At 43.8% G+C, this 22,455-nt stretch overlaps 1 protein-coding gene across 27 annotated transcripts in view; it reads right to left on the reverse strand.

The window, feature by feature from the left end:
* Nucleotides 1-22,455, reverse strand: part of OBSCN (obscurin, cytoskeletal calmodulin and titin-interacting RhoGEF) — a 238,535-nt gene that overhangs the window by 139,726 nt on the left and 76,354 nt on the right. For 23 of the 27 annotated variants that reach the window (XM_055539448.1, XM_055539536.1, XM_055539504.1 and 20 more), the window contains 3 exons: nt 22,013-22,288; nt 7,759-8,034; nt 2,357-2,632 (listed from right to left, as the gene is read on the reverse strand). In XM_055539448.1, coding sequence (XP_055395423.1) covers nt 2,357-2,632; nt 7,759-8,034; nt 22,013-22,288 — 828 coding nt within the window. The remainder of the gene's footprint in view (nt 1-2,356; nt 2,633-7,758; nt 8,035-22,012; nt 22,289-22,455) is intronic. The other 4 variants (XM_055539482.1, XM_055539402.1, XM_055539413.1 and 1 more) reach the window with 3 other exon arrangements.

The following is a 22,455-nucleotide window of genomic DNA, read 5'->3' on the forward strand; positions in this document are numbered from 1 at the left end:
GTCCCCCACACAGCCTCTGAGTAACTTTTATCAGTTCTGGAATTAGAAACATGATACAATTTTGCCAGTCTAACTCTTCACACAAATTTAATTTTGCAAGCATTCTTTGCCAGGACTTAGACGTAGAAATAATTTCTGCATATTGATTTTTTTTACACACTAATCTTACTCAAGAATTGGATGCAATCTAACCATTTATCTCCGGGAGTGTCTGAGTTGATTATTCCATCATCAGCAAATTCCACCTTTAGTTTTCCAGTGATTTTATTCTCCTCTTTACTCAACTCAGAGGTTAGAGTCGTCCTGAATGCTGTTTCTCATGTCAAAGATCTCCTGGTACTCCTTAAGTGGGATGCTGTTGTTGGTGTTGTTCTTATTTTTGCAGGAGTGTGATAACATTAAAAAGAACTATTTAATATATTTTGCTAAGAATTTTATGGCACATACTGATGCTCAGTCTTATCAAACATTTTGTGCCAATCTATGACCTTCAAGTTCAGTCAACTATTTGATTCTGTACTCATGGAGATGATCACATCTTTCTGCATTCAATCCTATGTCAAGCCTTCTACCTACCAACGATGCCAACGTTGACACAACGTGCAATCCTGAACTATGACTTCCACCACTCATCTCTACCCGTGGATACACTGCTGAATTCTTTCTATTAACATTTAATATGTGATTTTGACCTTGACACTCACAGTAGATTTTCTGGAATTTCATTCTCCCTGCCTTTCTAGTGCGATTTTGGTATCGATGTTATATTCTGGACATGAAGGAGTTATGAGGATATCTCATTCTTCTCTCTCTAGGACCATCTCCTTAAGCATAGAATAACAATTTTTCAAATATTTTGCATACCTCACTAGAAAACTACAGGGCTGAGAAGATTTTTCATTATTGGTCCTACTGATTCACAAGTCACACACTCTTTAAATTTACTCTGTCTTCATGTGTCCAATTATCTCATAATCTCCTAGGATTTAGCCATATATCACAATTTTTCAAAGGTTTTACCATAAAATATTTTCTAATGTGCTCCCAAAAAAACACATTCTAAGAGATGCACGGTGAGATCTGGGGTATATATACACCCACACATCCTGCTACGCTGGCAGGGTCTCAAACTCTCACCTAGGAGTCAATGTGGCATGGTAGCCACCCTATTCAGCATGAAGACTCTCTTCCCAGGAAAAGCATAACCTGATTTCTTAGACTGTCTGACAGTTCAGCCATGAGAAAGAGACACTCGATGACCACGAGGGAAATGCAAGGAAATAAAGGCTGCTTTGCCAGTCAGAGGCTGCTGGGACAGTAACTGCTTATTAGCAATACCTATTGATGTGGCAGAAGAGATTTTTTCCTTTCCATTTCTAAATTCATCAACTAATGCCAAGCAGAATACTGACCTGCAACATACAAACTTGTTTGAAGACAAACGCAAAATCATATTTGATCTAAGAAGATCACCCTAAATAGCACAGGTGACTATCAATCATCCTTTCTTTCCTCCCTTTGTAAGGCGTGTGTGCATGCTAAGCCGCTTCACTTGTGTCCAATTCTTTGTGACCCTTTGGACTGTAGCCCATCAGGCTCCTCTGTCCATGGGATTCTCCAAGCAAGAATACTGGAGTGAGCTGCCATGTCCTCCTCCAGGGGATCTTCCCAACCCAGGGATCAAACCCGTGTCTCCTGAGGCTCCTACAGTGCAGGCAGATTCTTCACTGCTGAGCCACCAGGGAAGCCCCACTTTGTAAGGACCGGACAACAAAACATGCTTTTTTTTTTTTTCCTTGCAATGTGCAGGCTACTAGAGCTTCTATATCCAGAGAAAGGAAGGAGTGGCATCCAAGAAACCTCAAATTCAATTATCCGAAGCTTACTCCTGCAAGAATTCCAAGTAGGATTGTGTGGCCAGTATTTCCCCTAATCTGGAATCCATCAAATTGAAACACCCAAGAACTTGCATGAGGTACCAGATGAGGGCATGTGCTAGCTCTCAGAAAAGACAGATGATGGGAGGAAAGTCACATATTCCCAGGTCTACCTCAGCCCCCAAGCATCAGGGAAAATCAGGGTCCCGACACCAAGAACACAAGGAAGGTTCTGGGCAGGTAGTAAGACAGTGTGACTGAGTCTCACTCTCTCTAAAGAGGCAGACAAAAACGGGCCTTCTTCACTGAAGGTGCATCCTCCCATCCACCCTTCCTTAGGGTCAAGATGATTTGAAGATGAGACATGGAGGTGCGAAGAAATAAAGGCTACAGGCGAGTACACACATCTGTTGAGACCAAAAGCCAATCCCTTCAGCCTCTGCACATGGCCTAGCTCAGCATCCTCCTCAAGGACTGACCTGTGACGTCCAGGTGGAAGGAGACCTTCTGGCCCCCGGCCTCGCAGCTGTACTCCCCGGCGTCCGCCTTGCCCGCCTGCTGCACCACCAGCCGCCGCCCGTGGCCCGTGGCCTCCACACGCACTTTCGAGCTCGAACTCAGCTTCTTCCCGTCCTTGTACCACGTCACCTCCGTCTGGGCCTGGGCCACCTCGCAGCTCAGCGTGGCACTCGCCCCCGCCATGGCCTGCACTTCACTGCATGCCGGCTGCTCCTTGGCGAACACCACCGAGGGCTCTGGGGACAGAGTGGGATACACGGCGTCAGAGACACCAACTCAGTCAGGAAGGCAGCCCTGGGCAAAGATAACCTGGAGGGGGAGCCAGGGAGGAGGTCTGTGTGATGGCAGTGGAGTTGAAGGCTTTTCTGGGCCCTGCACAGCCCTGTGCTCTGCAGAGGTCCCCTGCCTTTCTCAGCAACAAGTCACACAGTTTGTGCATTCTCATCTGAGTCCATGTGAGCTGGTCCAGGTGGCAGGGTGGCCACTGGAAAAGACTTCTCCTGTGCTCATGGCATCTGCAGGGTCACGAGGCAATGTCCCCGAACCTTGCTAGATGGTGCCCTAGTCTTCTCCATGTGGTTATGCAGGAACTTTTCACCTGCGGTCCGTGGAGATGGCTGAGGCTCGGTGCCCTTGTGACTGTTAACTACTGTCGGCTGGCGGCCATCTGGGAGGAGTGCTTCCACCTCCTTCCGTGGCTTTCTTTGTCATTGAGCAATAAAGAAGCTGAGTACCTTTCCTCTTAGCACTGGGTTCACCATTCCTATTTTCTTCTTCATGCTGACACAACTCAAATCTTTTGCCCATCTACAAATAGTAGGCTCTTTTTTTCAATTCAACTTTGGCCACTCTTTATACATTTATATACCAGGGAATGACACATACTTAGGATTTAAGGATATTTCCAACTGCGTGACAGGCATTTTCACTCTCAGATCCAGTCCTTTGATATATCAAAGAGTTTCCTTCTAATAGTTTCACAATGTCCATTTCAGCCCTTTCAGGCATAGATCATTTGTGTTCCATTTAAGAAATTTCTCCTTATGTTGTCTTTAAAGAAACCACATTATCATCTGAGGGTTTTTTTGGGTTTTGCCTCTTACCCTGACTTTTCTAACCCACGCTGCGCTGACTTTTGTGTGTGGTGTCAACTGCTAGCACAATTTAATTTTTCCGTACGGTTCAGCGGTCCAACACCCTTTATTAGACAACATCCTTCCTTGAGTTCTCCAATAGACAACACAGTAACAGCGGAAAGGTGTAGGGGGACGTGAGGATGGGTGGTGCGGGAAGCCATTTATGCAAGCAACTGCTTCTGAGCTCACCATTCGCTCCTCTGATGTGGAAACTATCACTGCACGGGGATCCCCTTATCTTGAAAACTACAGCTTTAGGATCATTCCTGATACATGAGTACCGGTCAGGCTCATCCCCCGCGGACCAGGGATCACGCGCCCACACACGTGTGGCCTTGCAGCCGTGTGCAGAGCTGGCGTGCCTGCGTGTGTGTCTGCTTCTGCAGTCAAGAGTGTCCTGAGCAGGAGCCTGCTTTTGTAGATAGCTCTGTGATTTCAGAGGGCTTCCCAGGTGGCGTTAGTGGTAAAAAGTCCACCTGCCAATGCAGGAGATGTAAGAAATGTGGGTTTGATCCCTGGGTCGGGAAGATCCCCTGGAGGAGGAAAGGGCAACCCACTCCAGGATTCTTGCCTGGAGAATCCCATGGACAGAGAAGCCTGCCTGGTAAGCTATAGTCCACAGGGTTGCAAAGAGTCTGACACTACTGAAGCGACTTAGCCTAACACAGGTCCCAGTAAATGTCCCCACCATGCTTTTCTTCAAGAAAACAGTGTATTGGCTATACCTTGCCTTTGAAATCAGACTATTATTCTTCCATAAGACCACACCAAAAAGAAAAATCCATTTTGATTGTTAATAAACATCTTTGACTTTTTTCCTCAGATTGCTCCATCTAATGCAACCTCCCACTGTCTCTCAAGAATCTTGAATATAACTCCCCCATGCACAGCCTCTTGGTGACTTTGATCACACCTGGAATTAGAAACATGATAACTGTTGTGTCCAACTCTTAACACAAATTTCATTCTTCAAGCGTTCCTAACCAGGACTTAGATGTAGGAATTATTGTTGATTTTTTTGTTGATTCTTTTCCTCAAAAATCATTCAGAGTCTAATAATTTATCTTCAGATTTTCTGAGTTGATAATCACATCATCAGCAAATTTCACCTCTAGTTTTTCAAAACCATCTGCTGGTGATTTTATTCTCCTCTTTGCTTGACTCAGGGGTTGCAGTGGCCTCCATGTATTCAGTCAGTTCAGTCACTCAGTCATGTCCGACCCTTTGCGACCCCATGAACTGCAGCACGCCAGGCCTCCCTGTCCATCACCAACTCCTGGAGTCCACCCAAACCCTGTCCATCAAGTCGGTGATGCCATCCAACCATCTCATTCTGTCATCCCCTTCTCCTCCTGCCCTCAATCTTTCCCAGCATCAGAGTCTTTTCAAATGAGTCAGCTCTTCGCATCAGGTGGCCAAAGTATTGGAGTTTCAGCTTTAGTATCAGTCCTTCCAATGAACACCCAGGACTGATCTCCTTTAGGATGGACTGGTTGGATCTCCTTGCAGTCCAAGGAACTCTCAAGAGTCTTCTCCAACACCACAGTTCAAAAGCATCAATTCTTCAGCACTCAGTTTTCTTCACAGTCCAACTCTCACATCCATACATGACCACTGGAAAAACCATAGCCTTGACTAGACAGACCTTTGTTGATAAAGTAATGTCTCTGCTTTTCAATATGCTGTCTAGATTGGTCATAACTTTCCTTCCAAGGAGCAAGCATCTTTTAATTTCATGGCTGCAGTCACCATCTGTAGTGATTTTGGAGCCCAGAAAAATCAAGTCAGCCACTGTTTCCACTGTTTCCCCATCTATTTGCCATGAAGTGATGGGATCAGACGCCATGATTTTAGTTTTCTGAATGTTGAGCTTTAAGCCAACTTTTTCACTCTCCTCTTTCACTTTCATCAAGAGGCTCTGTAGTTCCTCTTCACTTTCTGCCATAAGAGTGGTGTCATCTGCATATCTGAGGTTATTGATATTTCTCCTGGCAATCTTGATTCCAGCTTGTGCTTCCTCCAGCCCAGCGTTTCTCATGATGTACTCTGCATATAAGTTAAATAAGTAGGGTGACAATATACAGCCTTGATGTACTCCTTTTCCTATTTGGAACCAGTCTGTTATCCCTCACTCAAAGATTTTCAGTACACCTTAAGCGGGATGATGTTATCACTGTTGTTCTTTTCGCAGGAATTTTATTATGTTAAAAGAAAAAATATCTTATATAGTTTCCCAAGTATTTTATGGCAGGGACAGATGCTTGATGTTATCAAATATTTTGTCTTGATGTATGATGTTTGAATTTAATTAACCATTTGATTCTGTACTCATGGAGATTATCACGTTTGGGATCCTCATAGAACAAGGATCAAACCCTTGTCCCTGGCATTGGCATTCTGGACCACCAGGGAAGTCCTTGCACTCTGTTTCTTAATATCCAGCTTTCTAATTTCTATCTATTAACATATCCAACGTTAAGCTCATTGTGCAACCCTAGAATATGACTTTTATCACAGATCCCTACTCCTGGATACATTGATTAATTCGTTTTGGTAACAATTATTATGATTTTTTATTTTGGCCTTGATATTTGCAGTAGATTGGCCTGAAGTTTGATTCTCCCTGCCATTTCTAGGTCATTTTGGTATCGATGCTACATTTTGTATATGAAGAAAGTTACAGAGTCTATCTCCTTTTTGTCTCTCTAGGATCATCTCCACAAGCACAGAATAACAGTTTTCCAGGACATTTTGCACAGTGTACCAGAGAACTGGTTTCCCTGGTGGTTGGGCAATAAAGAATCTGCCTTCAATGCAGGAGATGCAAGTTCGATCCCTGGGCCAGGAAGATCCCCTAGAGAAGGAAATGGCAACCCATTGTAGAATTCTTACCTGGGAAATCCCATGGACAGAGAAGTGGGGCAGACTACAGTCCACAGGGTCACAAAAGAGTTAGACATGACTTGCAAATAAACAAAAACAACCAGAGAACTACAGGGCCGAGAAGACTTCTCATTATTGGTCCTACTGATTGGCAAGTCTTACAGCACGTTGACTTCTCTCTTCTTGTGTTCATAGAGCTTACAATGATTTAGCCACATTTCACAAGTTTTTAAAAGTTTTACTTTCAAATATTCTCTAATGTGTTCCAAAAAACACATGCTATAAAGATGAACTGTGGGATCTGAGGTATCCACCCACAAATCATTCTAGATCGGCAGTTGCAAATCATGTGTCAGCACCCAGGAGTAAATGTGACATGGCAGCCCATCCCTCTTTGGCACGAGACTCTCTTCCTGGAAGAAGAATAAGCTGATTTCTAAGACTGCCCTGTCTTCCAGTGACAAGACAGAGACACTCACTGACCATCAGGAAACTGCAAGGAAATAAGCACTGCTTTGCAGTCAGAGGTTGCTAGGACAGCAACTCCTTCTTAGCAAAGACTATTGACGTGGCAGAAGTGAGCGTGTTCCTTTCTGTTCCTAACTCCCTCAGCGGAGTGCAAAAAGGAGTACTGACGGGAAAATCCAACCTGTTTGAAGACAGAGGCAAAAGCATCTTTTATCTAAGATCAGCCTAAATAGCTCAGATGACTCTCTACCAACCAGCCTTTTTCCTTCTGTTTGAATATGTGACAACAAACATGGGCATATTTCCTGCCACCTCTAGGCAACTGGAGCTTCTATATCCAGGAAAAGGAAGAAAAGGCCTCCCAGAAACCTCAAATTTCATCATCCAAAGTTCACCCCTAAGAGAATTTCAAGTAGGATTGTGTGGCCAATATTTCTCATGATCAGGGATCCACCAAATTGAAACACCTCTTGACAACTGAGAACTGGCATGAGGGGCAATACGAGGGAATGTGCTGGGTGTTGAGGAGAGACTTATGATGGGAGGAGAGTCATGTATCTCCAGGTCTACCTCAGCCCCAAACCCCAAAGAGACCCAGGGTCTCAACACCGGGAATAACCAGCAGGTTCTGGGCAGGTGCCAAGCCAGTGTGATTGAGCCTCACTGCCAGGAAAAGATGTGGGCAGAAACGGCCCCTCTTCGTTGCAAGCACACCTTCCCCAATTACCCTCCCGCAGGGACAAAGATGGGACATGCAAGACAGGGAGGCTTGAAGAGATGAAGGACACAGGCAAGGGCAAACAAGTTTGGGGAGGCAGATAGCCGGCCTCTCATCGCCTGCATGGCCTAGCTCAGCATCCGCCTCAAGGACTGACCTGTGACATCCAGGCGGAAGGAGACCTTCTGGCCCCCAGCCTCGCAGCTGTACTCCCCAGCATCCGCCTTGTCCGCCTGCTGCACCACCAGCTGCCGCTTGCGGCCCGTGGCCTCCACACGCACTTTTGAGCTCGAACTCAGCTTCTTGCCGTCCTTGTACCACGTCACCTCTGTCTGGGCCTGGGCCACCTCGCAGCTCAGCGTGGCACTTGCCCCTGCCACGGCCTGCACTTCACTGCATGCCGGCTGCTCCTTGGCAAATACCACCGAGGGCTCTGGGGACAGAGGGGGATACACAGGGTCAGAGACCCCATCTCAGTCAGGACGGCAGCCCCACGCAAAGACGACCTGGATGGGGAGGTGGTGGGGGGCAGTCAGGAAAGGGGATGGTGGAGCTGGAGACTTCTCAGGCTCTGCACCAGCCCTGTGCCCTGCAGAGGTTCCCCTGCCTTTCTCAGCAACAGGGACACAATTTACGCATTCTCGCATGGGTCCCTGGGAGTACACCTTGGGGTGGGCGGTCATTGGAACAGATTTGTCCCCTGCTCATGACATCTGCAAGGTCTCGAGGCAACTGTTCCCCAACATTCCCAGATGGTGCCCCCATCTTCTCCATACTACTATGCAGGAACTTTTCACTTGCAGTCCAAAGAGATGGCTGAGGCTCGGCGCCCTTGCCTACTCTCAGTATTGTCAGCTGGTGGCAATCTGGAGGAGTGCTTGCACCTCCCCGTGGCTCTCTTTCTCATTGTGTGAGGAATGAAGAAGCGGAGCACCTTCCCCTTAGGACTGGGTTTGCCATTACTGTTTTTTCCTCATTGGTGACAGTACTCAATCAAATCCCTTGCCCACCTACCAACAGGTTCTGTCTTCTCTCAATTCACATCTGGCCACTCTTTGTCAATTTAAATACCAGAGAAAGACACACAGGTAGGATTTAAGGCCATTCTCAATTGTGTGACTGACATTTTCACTCTGATCCAGGTCTGCAATAGTTTTTCCTCCAACAGTTTCACCATAGCCATTTTGTCCCGCTTAAAGCATAGAGCATATGTATTCTATTTAAGAAATCTTTTTACCTTAAGTCTTGAAGAAACCACATTAGCATCTGTGGACTTCAGGGTTTTACCTTTGACACTGAGGTGTCTAACCCACCTCAAGCTGACTTGTGAGTGTGGTGTGAACTGCTAGTACGAGTTAATTTTTCTGTATGGTGCAGTGGTCCACCCACCATTTTTTGAGGACAACATCCTTCCCCTAGTTCTCAACAGACAACACAGAAACAAATGGAAGATGCGGAGGGTCGGCAGGAATGGGTGATGCAAGATTCCACTTCTGCAAGAACCGTTTCTGAGTTCACTATTCTGTTCCTTGGATGTGGTAACCACCCCAGCACTGGGATCCCCTTATCTTAAAAACTGTAGCCTTGTAATAATTTTTGATATTGGGTAACAGTAAATGCTCCTACCATGCTCTTCATGAAAATGACGTACTGGCTGTATCTTGCCTTTGCAATCTGCCTGTCATTCTTCCATCAGACCACTCAAAAAACAAATTTTCTTCCATTTTTGATTGTTAATAAACATCTTTTGATTTTTTTCCTGTTGGATTTCTATCCATCTCTTGCAACCTTTATTTATTTTATTTTTAATCTGAGGTATCTTCTTTTTTTTTTTTAGTATTTCCAGGTGTTTTTTTAATATAAATTTATTAATTTTAATTGGAGGCTAATTACTTTACAATATTGTATTGGTTTTGCCATACATCAACATGAATCCATCACAGGTATACACGTGTTCCCCATCCTGAACCCCCCTCCCTCCTCCCTCCCCGTACCATCCCTCTGGGTCATCTCAGTGCACCAGCCCCGAGCATCCAGTACCTTTAACTGTCTCTCAAGAACCAGAATAACTCCCCCCACACAGTCTCTTGGCGACATTGATCAGATCTGGAGTTAGAGACATGATACAACTGACCTAGTCTAACTCTTTCACACAAATTTCATTTTCCAAGCACACCTTGCTGGGACTTAGACATAGAAATGTGTTTTTCCATGTTAATTTTTTACACACTAGTCCTATGCAAGAATCGTATGCATTCTAATAGTTTATCTTTAGGATGGTCCGAGTTGATCATCCTATTATCAGCAAATCCACCTTTAGTTTTTTGAAACCATGTCCAGCAGTTTCCAGATATTTTGTACCGTGTGCCAGAGAACTACCGGGCTGAGAAGATTTTCCTCAGTAGTCCTGCTGATTCACATGCCATATCTCTGATTTTCTTTATCTTCCTGTATCTGATTTTCATAGAGATTACTAAGATTTAGCCACATTTCCCTATTTTTAAATGGTTTTACCTTAGAATACTCACTAACATGCTCCAAAAACCACATTTAACAAAGCTGCATGGTGGGATCTGGGGAACACACACACCCACAAACCAACCTGCCCTGGCACGACCACAGAATGTCAGAGGTTGGCACCTAGTGGTTGACGTGGGGTGGCAGAGGAGCAGGTGGACGTGGAGCACATCTCCCTCCACGGATACATCAGGAATGCACCCACAGACACAGAAGTGCATGCGGAACACCAGCTGAGAGCAGGCAGGAGTGCCTGACCACCAGGAAAGAATATATAGCACCACGCAAAACTCGGTAGGAGGAAGGAACTAGGGAAAAACGGGAGCGTTAGAAGGACTGGACCTGCCCTCGGCGGGTGGGGGAACTGAAGCAGGGGTCCGATCCCCACATTGGGGCAACTGTCAAGAGTCAGAGGAGAAACATTTGAGGCTAAGAGTGAAACAGCTGATCTGTGACAGCCTAAATGGAATGAGAATCAGACAGCCCTTGCTGCAGCCATACAGACCCTGGACAGGGACGCGGGTCCCCTGGAAGGCGCAGCAACTGGGAGCTGGAGAATAGGGATTGTGGAGCAATCCCACGGCGAGGGCAGCTGTGGACTGCAGAGAAAGATGGACCGAGGGGATGTGAGGGAGGAGACTGCGGGAAATGCCTGTGGAGGAAAGCCGGGCAGCCATGGAAGCAAAATGACACTGCTGAGTCATGCATAGGGGGTGGGGCCATCACCACAACCTCTCTCCCCCCACACGCAAGCACTGGCAGCTGAACAATAGAGAGGCTGGCCCATCAAACGCCTGACGCACCAAACTACAGAGTAGGACCCCACCCAGGGTGCCCCTTTATGTGCCTGAGGTACCCATCTACAGAGGAGGATGCTCAATGAGCAGAGCAGTGGAGACAGACTAGACAAAGAGGCTTTTTGATCGCCAGCTGCTGCTGCTGCTGCTGCTAAGTCGCTTCAGTCGTGTCTGACTCTGTGCGACCCCATAGACGGCAGTCCACCAGGCTCCCCCGTCTCTGGGATTCCCCAGGCAAGAACACTGGAGTGGGTTGCCATTTGGGGCTAGAAAAACACCAATAGGGCCATAACTCCTGTGGCCAACAGAGTCCGTGTCCCTGTGCATTTGGCACTCCCAGGGTCCTCATGACCCAAGCAGCTGTGCCACCTTCACGCTCAACCCCACTGGGGCAGAACTGCCACGGGCAAAAAAAAAAAAAAAGCTTGCATCTATACACGCAGGGTGCTTCAGTCCTGTCCAGTTCTGCAACCCTGTGGACTGTGGCCTGGCAGGCTTCTCTGTCACAGGAGTTCTCCAGGCAAGAAAGCTGGAGTGGGTTGCCAGACCCTTCTCAGTTCAGTTTAGTTGCTAGTCGTGTTCAACTCTTTGTGACCCCATGGACTGCAGCATGCCAGACTTCCCTGCCTATCAACAACTGCTGGAATTTGCTCAAACTCATGTCGGTGATGACACCCAAACATCTCCTCTGTTGTCCCCTTCTCCTCCTGCCTTCAATCTTTCCCAGCATCAGGGCCTTTTCCAATGAGTCACTACTTTGGATCAGGTGGCCAAAGTATTGGAGCTTCAGTTTCAGCATCAGTCTTTCCAATGAATATTCAGGGCTGATTTCCTTTAGGACTGACTGGTTGGATCTCCTTGCTGTCCAAGGGACTCTCAAGAGTCTTCTCCAACACCACAGTTCAAAAGCATCAATTCTTCAGCGTTCAGCTTTCTGTATGGTCCAACACTCACATCCATACATGACTACTGGAAAAACCATCAGATCAGATCAGATCAGTTGCTCAGTCGTGTCCGACTCTTTGAGACCCCATGAATCGCAGCATGCCGGGCCTCCCTGTCCATCACCAACTCCCGGAGTTCACTCAGACTCATGTCCATCGAGTCAGTGATGCCATCCAGCCATCTCATCCTCTGTCTTCCCCTTCTCCTCCTGCCCCCAATCCCTCCCAGAATCAGAGTCTTTTCCAATGAGTCAACTCTTCGCATGAGGTGGCCAAAGTACTGGAGTTTCAGCTTTAGCATCAGTTCTTCCAAAGAAATCCCAGGGCTGATCTCCTTCAGAATGGACTGGTTGGATCTCCTTGCAGTCCAAGGGACTCTCAAGAGTCTTCTCCAACACCACAGTTCAAAAGCATCAATTCTTCGGCGCTCAGCCTTCTTCACAGTCCAACTCTCACATCCATACATGACCACAGGAAAAACCATAGCCTTGACTAGACAGACCTTTGTTGGCAAAGTAATGTCTCTGCTTTTTAATATGCTGTCTAGGTTTGTCACAGTTTTTCTTTCAAGGAGCAAGTGTCTTAATTTCATGACTGCAGTCACCATCTGCAGTGATTTTGGAACTCAAGAAAATAAAGTCTGTCACTGTTTCCATTGTTTCCCCATCTATTTGCCATGAAGTGATGGGACCAGATGCCATGATCTTAATTTTTTGAATGTTTAACTTCAACCCAGCTTTTTCACTCTCCTCTTTCACTTTCATCAAGAGGCTCTTCAGTTCCTCTTTGCTTTCTGCCATAAGGGTGGTGTCATCTGCATATCTGAGGTTATTGATATTTCTCCCTGCAAGCTTGATTCCAGCTTGTGCTTCATCCAGCCTGGCATTTCGCATGATGTACTCTGCATGTAAGTTAAATAAGCAGGGTGACAGTATACAGCCTTAACATACACCTTTCCCAATTTGGAACCAGTCCATTGTTCCATGTCCAGTTCTAACTGTTGCTTCTTGACCTGCATACAGATTTCTCAGGAGGCAGGTCAGGTGGTCTGGTATTCCCATCTCCTTAAGAATTTTCCACAGTTTGTTGTGATCTATACAGTCAAAGGCTTTGGTGTAGTCAACAAAGCAGAAGTAGATGTTTTTCTGTAACTCTTGCTTTTTCTATGATCCAACGGATGTTGGCAATTTGATCTCTGGTTCCTCTGCCTTTTCTAAATCCAGCTTGAACATCTGGAAGTTCACTGTTCACATACTGTTGAAGATTTCCTTAAAAGAATTTTGAGCATTACTTTGCTAGCATGTGAGATGAGTGCTATTGTGCTGTAGTTTGAACATTCTTTGCCATTGCCTTTCTTAGGGATTGGAATGAAAATTGACCTTTTCCAGTTGTGTGGCCACTGCTGAGTTTTCCAAATTTGCTGGCATATTGAGTGCAACACTTTCACAGCATCATCTTTCAGGATTTGAAACAGCTCAAGCTGGAATTCCATCACCTCCACTAGCTTTGTTCGTAGTGATGCTTTTTAAGGCCCACTTGACTTCGCACTCCAGGATATCTGTCTCTAGGTGAGTGATCACACCATCGTGGTTATCTGGGTGATGAAAATCTTTTTTGTATAGCTCTTCTGTGTGCTCCTGCCACCCTTTCTTAATATCTTCTGCTTCTGTTAGGTCCATACCACTTCTGTCCTTTATTGTGCCCATCTTCGCATGAAATGTTCCCTTGGTAGCTCTAATTTTCTTGAAGAGATCTCCAGTCTTTCCCATTCTATTGTTTTCCTCTATTTCTTTGCACTAATCACTAAGAAAGGCTTTCTTATCTCTCCTTGCTTTTCTTTGGAACTTTTCTTCAGGTGGGTATATCTTTCCTTTTCTCCTTTGCCTTTAGCTTTTCTTCTCTTTTCTTTGGATTTTTTTTAAAATTTTACTTATTTTAATTGGAGGCTAATTACTTTGCAATATTGTAGTGGTTTTTTCTCAGCTATTTGTAAGGCCCCCTTAGACAACCATTTTGCCTTTTTGCATTTATTTTTCTTCTAGAGCACTATATCCTTTTAGAGCACTATATTTCCTGCTGCCCTAGCCACCAACTCCCCTGAATACCTGGTACTGTCAGATTCCCTGCGACCCAAGCAGCTGCACCACCTCCACTCCTGGCCCTCACTGGGGCAAACCCAAGCCCTCCAGGGCAGCCTCAAGAGCAAACCCCAGTGAACGATCCACATGCAGAGGTGGAAATAAAGCCACAGCTGAAACCCAGGGGCAGTGTGGCTAAGGAAGAAGACCCAAAACCTTCCCACCAGCTGTACAAGCTACAGATTAAATGCACACGATCAACTAGGCAGACTCTGTCTCTATGGAATATATCAAAGGCCATTGAGAGCTGCCACAAAAGAAAATGCACTAGTTCTGACAGCTGTGGACACTGGAGGCAAGAACACAGAGGAGGAGGACCAGATCAGAGTCTCAGCTGCCCCCACAGCAGGTCCAGAGACCAGCCTCGTAGTAGAGAGCATCCTCGGGAGGCAACGTGGACTGTGACTCACAGTGAGGGAAAGAACGCTGACAGCAGGGGCTCGAGAAAAACAGTTATTATTCTCATATTTTGACTTGCTCTAGAGTTGCTTCTGGACTTTTTTTCTTTTTCTCTTATTTTCCCTACCTCCCCCACCTTGCTGTAGTTGTCCATTTTATTAGCACTATGAAATCTATTTAAGCTTATAAGATTTTCTTTTCCAATCACACTTTTTATTTCTGTTATAAATTTCTGCCTTTTGCAGAACTTTGGCCTTTTGCAGTTCTGTAGTTTTCCTTTTTTCTTTTTTTTCTCTTCAATTTCAATTTTTAATTTTTTTTAAACTTATGATTTTTTCTACATTTATTTGTTTGCTTTTCCTCCTGTTCTTTTCCCCTTGCAGTTAATCTTTAATATATAAATCTGTATCTACCTCTATTTAACTTTGCATTTCTATTCTTTCTTTCTTTTCTTTTTCTCACCATTATTTGTTGTGTTTGCTTTCATTGCTTTACCCCCCAGTTGGTGCCTTGCTTTAGTTCTGTTTTCCGGTTTGTGCTTTAGTTCATTTTGTTCTCAGCTGGTGGATATCGTTTTTGGTTTCCTCTGTTCACTGGGTCAGTCTGTTGTGCTCTATTTTTGTTGGACTGTTTTGATTTTGCTTATGGGTGTTTATGTATGTGTGTATTGTCCATTATTTTAATTATTATTTGCTTGATTTTGTAATTGCCATTTGTCTGGGGTTCATCTTTGGTTTCTCCTTTTTGGGTACTTGTTTTAATCCCATTTAATGTCATAACCACCTACCTGTGGAATCTCAGTTCCTGGCCAGAGATCAAGCCCAGAGCCTTTGGAGTGGAAGTGCTGACTCCGAGACCCTAGACTACCAGAGAACTAGCCCTAGGGAGTATCAAGTGGCGAGAACTCCCACAAAGGCAACCACTTGTATACAAGCCCCAACATCGCCCAACCACCAGTAGCACCCTGTGCGGGGTACCTCACCCCAACAACAAAGAAGACAAAAATACAAACCAATCGTCAGCAGACAGGATTACTACCTTACTCAGTCCTGCCCATCAGAGGAAGAAAAAAAAAAAAAACAAAAAAAAAACTCACTGCCTCCCACCAAATGCAAGCACGAGTCACACCCTACACAAAGCTGACACAAACCACTGGACCAACCTTATGAGGGCAGAAACCAAAAGAAAGAAAGAATTCAACCCTGAAGCCTGGAAAAAGGAGACCTCAAACATAGTAAGTTTAAAAAAATAATGAAAAGACAGAAGTACTGAACAAATGAAGGAACAAACCAAAAACACACAAGTCCAAATAAATGAAGAGAAAATAAGCAAACTACCTGAAAAAGAATTCAGAATATTGATCATAAAGATAATACAAAACCTTGAAAATAAAATGGAGAAAATGCAAGAATCAATTAACAAAGACCTAGAGGAATTAAAGAATAAACATACAGACACAGACAACACAATTATTGAAATTAAAAATACTCTAGAAGGAATCAATAGCAGAATATCTGAAACAGAAGAACGGATCCGTGAGCTGGAAGATAAAATGGTGGAAATAACTGCTGAAGAGCAGAATAAAGTAAAAAGAATGAAAAGAACTGAGGACAGTCTCAGAGATCTCTGGGACAATATTAAATGCACCAAAATCTGAATTATAGGGATCCCAGAAGAAGAAGAGAAAAAGAAAGGGTATGAGAAAAATTTTTAAGAGATTATAGTTGAAAATTTCCACAACATTGAAAAGGAAATAGTCAATCAAGTCCAAGAGGCACAGACTCCCATACAGGATAAACCCAGAGAGAAACATGCCAGGACACATACTAATCAAACTAACAAAGACTAAACACAAAGGAAGAATATTAAAAGCAGCAAGGGAAAAGCAACAAGTAACATACAAGGGAAACCCCATACGTTTAAGAGTTGATCTTTCAGCAGAAACTCTGCAGGCCAAAAGGAAATGGCAGGATATATTTAAAGTACTAAAAGGGAAAAATCTACAACCAAGATTCTTCTGCCTGGCAAGAATTTCATTCAAAATTGATGGAGAAATCAAAAGCTTTACAGACAAGCAAAAGTTAAGAGAATTCAGCATCATTAAATCAGCTTTACAAGAAATGTTAAAGGGACTTATATAGTCAGGAAACACAAAATAAGAAAAACATCTGCAGAAACAAACCACAAATAATTAAGAAAATGGAAATAGGAACATATATATCAATAATTACTTTAAATGTAAATGGATTAAATGGTCCAACTAAAAGACACAGACTGGCTGAATGGATACAAAATCAAGAACCAAACATATGCTGTCTATAAGAAACCCACTTCACACCTAAAGACATATAGACTGAAAGCGAGAGGATGGAAAAATATATTCCATGCAAATGGGAAGCAAAAGAAAGCTGGAATAGCAATCTTCATATCAGACAAAATAGACCTTGAAATAAAGAATATTACAAGAGATAAGGAAGCATGCTACATAATGATCAAGTGATCAATCCAAGAGGAAGATATAACAATGATAAATATCTATGCTCCAGGAGCACCTCAATACACAAGACAAACACTAAAAGACATAAAAGAAGAAACTGACAGTAACACAATAATAGCAGCAGACTTTAACACCCCCACTTACACCAATGGACAGATCATCAAAACAGAAAATTAATAAGGAAACACAAGTCTTAAATGATACATTAGATGAGATGGATCTCATTGATGTCTTCAGGACAGTCCATCCAAATGCAGAAGAATACACCTTCTTCTCAAGTGCACATGGAACATTCTCCAGGATAGACCACATCTTGGGTCACAAATCAAACCTCAGGAATTTAAGAAAATTGCAATCATATCAAGCATCTTTTATGACCACAACTGTATGACACTAGATATCAATTATAAGAAAAAACTGCAAAAAAAACACAAACACATGGAGATTAAACAATATGTTTCTAAATAATGAACAGGTTACTGAAGAAATCAAAAGGGAAATCAAAAAAATCCTAGAAATAAATAACTATGAAAACACAACAACTCAAAACCTAAGGCATGCAGCAAAAGCAGTAAGAGGGAAGTTTATAGCAAGACAATCCTACCTCAAGAAACAAGAAAAACATTGAACAGACAACCTAACTTTACACCTAAAACAACTGGAAAAAGAACAACAACAACAAAAAAAAAACCTCCCAAATCAGCAGAAGGAAAGAAATCACAAAGATCAGAGCAGAAATAAATGAAAAAGAAATGAAAGAAACAATAGTAAAAGTTAATAAAACTAAAAGCTCATTCTTTGAGGAGATAAACAAAATTGATAAACCTTTCACCAGACTCATCAAGAAAAAAGAGAGAAGAGACAAATCAACAAAATGAGAAATGAAAAAGCAGAGGTTCCAACAATGCAGAAATACAAAGGATTATGAAAGACTGCTATGAGCAATTTTATGGCAATAAAATGGATAAACTGGAAGAAATGGACAGATTCTTAGAAAAGTTAAATCTTCAAAGACTGAACCAGGAAGAAATAGAAATAATGAACAACCCAATTAGAAGCACTGAAATCAAAACGGTAATCAAAAATCTCCCAAAAAACAAAGCCCAGGACCAGATGGCTTCACAGGTGAATTCTAATCAAACACATAGAGAAGAGCTAATACCTATTCTTCTAAAACTCTTTCAAAAAATTGCAGAGGAAGGAACACTTCCAAACTCATTCTATGAGGCCACCATCACCCTGATATCAAAACCAGACAAAGAAAACTACAGGCCAATATCACTGATGAAAATAGATACAAAAATCCTCGACAAATTCTAGCAAACAGAATTCAACAACACATTAAAAAGCTCATAACCATGATCAAGCTGGGTTTATTCCAGGGATGCAAGGATTCTTCAGTACACACAAATCAATGTGATATACCATATTAACGAACTGAAAGATAAAAACCACATGATAATCTCAATAGATGCAGAAAAAGCCTTTGACAAAATCTGGCACCCATTTATGGTTAGAATTCTTCAAAAAAAGGGCATAGAAGGAACCTACCTCACCACAGTAAAGACCATATATGATAAGCCTACAGCAAACACTATTTTCAATGGTGAAAAACTAAAAGCATCCCCCTAAGATTAGGAACAAGGCAAGGGTGTCCACTTTCACCACTATTACTCAACATAGTTCTGGAAGTCCTAGCTACAGCAATCAGAGAAGAAAAAGAAAGAAAAGGAATTCAAATCAGAAAAAAAGAAGTAAATCTGTCACTGTTTGCAGATGACATGATACTACACATAGAAAACCCTAAAGATACTATAAGAAAACTTCTAAAGCTAATCAGTGAATTTAGCAAAGTTGTAGGATACAAACTCAATATACAGAAATCATGCGCATTCATATATACTAATAATGAAAAATCAGAACGAGAAATTAAGGAAGCAATCCCATTCACCACTGCAACAAAAATTATAAAATATCTAGGAATAAACCTACCTAAGGCGACAAAAGGACTGTATAGAGAATATTATAAGACACTGATGAAGGAAATCAAAGACAACATAAACAGATGGGGAGATATTCCATGTTCCTGGACAAAAAGAATTAGTATTGTGAAAATGACTATACTACCAAATGCAATCTACAGATTCAGTGTGATCCCTGTCATACCAATGGCATTTTTCACAGACTAGAACAAAAAATTTCACAATTCATATGGAAACACAAAAGACCCTGAACAGCCAAAACAGTCTTGAGAAAGATGAATGGAGCTGGAGGAATCAACCTTCCTGACTTCAAAGCTACAGTCATCAAGACAGTATGGTACTGGCACAAAAACAGAAATATAGACCAATGGAACAAGATAGAAAGCCCACAAATAAACCCACGCACTTATGGGTACCTTATTTTTGACAAAGGAGAAAAGAATATACAATGGTACAAAGATAGCCTCTTTCAGTAAGTAGTGCTGGGAAACTGGACAGTTACGTGTAAAAGAATGAAATTAGAACACTTTCTAACACCATACACAAAGATAAACTCAAAATGGATTAAAGACCTAAATGCAAGATCAGAAACTATAAAACTCTTAGAGGAAAGCATAGGCAGAACACTCGATGACATAAATCAAAGCAAGATCTTCTATGACCCACTTCTTGGAGTAATGGAAATAAAAACAAAAATAAACAATGGGACCTGATTAAACTTGAAAGCTTTTGCACAGCAAAGGAAACTATGAGCAAGGTGAAAAGACACCCTTCAGAATAGGAGAAAATAACAGCAAATGAAACAACTGACAAAGGATTAATTTCCAAAATATACAAGCAGCTCATACCACTCAATGCCAGAAAAACAAACAACCCAATCAAAAAGTGGGAAAAAGACCTTAACAGACATTTCTCCAAAGGAGACATACAGATGGCTAACAAACACATGAAAAGATGCTCAACATCGCTCATTGTTAGAGAAATCAAATCAAAACTACATTAAGATATCACCTCACACCAATCAGAATGGCCATCATCAAAAAGTCTACAAACAATAAATGCTGGAAAGGGTATGGAGAAAAGGGAATGCTCTTGCACTATTGGTGGGAATGTAAATTGATATAGCCACTATGGAGGACGGTATGGAGAGTCCTTAAAAAAACTAGGAATAAAAAAAAAATCACCATATGACCCAGCAATCCCACTCTTAGGCATATACCCTGAGGAAGCCAAAACTGAAAAAGACACATATACTCCAATATTGCAGCACCATTTACAATTGCTAGAACATGGAAGCAACCTAGATGTCCATCGACAGATGAATGGATAAAGAAGTTGTGGTACATACACACAATGGAATACTATTCAGCCACAGAAAGAAACGCATTTGAGTCAGTTCTAATGAGGTGGATGAACCTAGAGCCTATTACAGAATGAAGTACGTTAGAAAGAGAAAGATAAATATCGTACACTAACGTATATATCGGAGAAGGCAATGGCACCCCAGTCCAGTACTCTTGCCTGGAGAATCCCATGGACAGAGGAGCCTGGTGGGCTGCAGTCCATGGGGTCGCTAGGAGTCGGACACGACTGAGCGACTTCACTTTCACTTCTCACTTGCATGCATTGGAGAAGGAAATGGCAACCCGCTCCAGTGTTCTTGCCTGGAGAATCCCAGGGAGGGGGGAGCCTGGTGGGCTGCCGTCTATGGGGTCACACAGAGTCGGACACGACTGAAGTGACTTAGTAGCAGCAGCAATGTATATATATATGGAATCTAGAAAGATGGTACTGATGAACCTATTTGCAGGGTAACAGTGGAGACACAGACATAGAGAACAGACTTATGGGCACAGGGAGAGGGGAGGAGAGGGTGAGATATATGGAGAGAGTAACACGGAAACTTACATTACCGTATGTAAAATATGTAGCCAATGGGAATTTTCTATATGTCTCAGGGAACTCAAACAGGGGCTCTCTATCAACCTAGAGGGGTGGGATGGGGCAGGAGATGGCAGGGAGGCTCAAGAGGGAGGGGACACATGTATACCTATGGCTGATCCACGTTGATGTCTGACAGAAAACAATGAAACTCTATAAAGCAATTATCTTTCAATTAAAAATTAATATTTTTTTTAAAAAGGAAAAAAAAATGTGGGATGGCAGGCCATGTCTTTATTGGCAGGAAGACCCTCTTCCCAGAAGAGTAACCTGATTTTTTAGACTGTCCTGTCTAAATGGACAGGGAGAGGCTCTTCCTGACCACTACAAAAATGCAACGGAATAAAGACCGCTTTGCCAGTCAGAGGCTGCTAGGGCACTAACCCCTCGTTAGCGATGCTGACGACGCGGCAACTGTGAGTTTTTCCTTCCCATTTCTAAACTCATCTATGTAACACCGACAGGAATACTCACATGGAACACAGAGTCTGTTGGGAGACAAAGGCAACATCATCTCTGATCTAAGAAGATCACTCATCATAGCACAAGCGACTTCTATCGATCATCATCTGTTTCTTCCCTTTGCAAGGAAGGGACACTAAAATACGTCTATTTTTTTCCTATCTATGGCCAACGGGAGCTTCTACACCCAGGAAAAGGAAGGAAGGGGCTCCCAGAAACCTCAAATTTCATAATTCAAAGTTCACTTCTGGGAGAAGGCCAACGAGGATTGTGTGGCCAATCTTTCCCCGATCCAAGATCCTTCAAACTGAAACCCCACTGGTCAACCGGGACCAGCATGAGGGGCTGGATGAGGGCATGTGCTAGTTCTCAGAAAAGACAGATGATGGGAGGAAAGTAAGCTATCTTCAGGCCTACCTCAGCCCCCAGGCATCAGGGAAAGGCAGGGTCCCGACGGCAAGAACAGGAAAAAGGTTCTGGGCAGGTGCTAAGACACTGCGATTGAGCCTCACTGCCTGGAAACAGGTGGACAGAGATGATCCCTCCTCTTTGCAAGTGCACCCTCCCAATACATGCTCCCCCAGCCAAAATGGGGACCACGCTGGGACAAGGAAGACAGGGAGGATTGAAGAGATGGAGGATCCAGGCAAGGGCACACAAGTCTGGTGAGGCTGGAAGTGAGTTCCCTCATCACCTGCACAGAGGCTAGCTCAGCGTCCTCCTCCAGGACTGACCTGTGACGTCCAGGCGGAAGGAGACCTTCTGGCCCCCGGCCTCGCAGCTGTACTCCCCGGCGTCCGCCTTGCCCGCCTGCTGCACCACCAGCCGCCTCCCGCGGCCTGTGGCCTCCACACGCACTTTCGAGCTGGAACTCAGTTTCTTGCCGTCCTTGTACCACGTCACCTCCGTCTGGGCCTGGGCCACCTCGCAGCTCAGCGTGGCACTCGCCCCTGCCACGGCCTGCACTTCACTGCGTGCCGGCTGCTCCTTGGCGAACACCACCGAGGGCTCTGGGGACAGAGGGATACACAGGGTCAGAGACCCCATCTCAGTCAGGAGATGCTGCTGCTGCTGCTGCTAAATCGCTTCAGTCGTGTCCAACTCTGTGCGACCCCGTAGATGGCAGCCTACCAGGCTTCTCCGTCCTTGGGATTCTCCAGACAAGAACGCTGGAGTG

This window comes from Bubalus kerabau, chromosome 1 (genome assembly GCF_029407905.1).
Source record: "Bubalus kerabau isolate K-KA32 ecotype Philippines breed swamp buffalo chromosome 1, PCC_UOA_SB_1v2, whole genome shotgun sequence".
In the NCBI taxonomy this organism is placed as follows: Eukaryota; Metazoa; Chordata; class Mammalia; order Artiodactyla; family Bovidae; genus Bubalus; species Bubalus kerabau.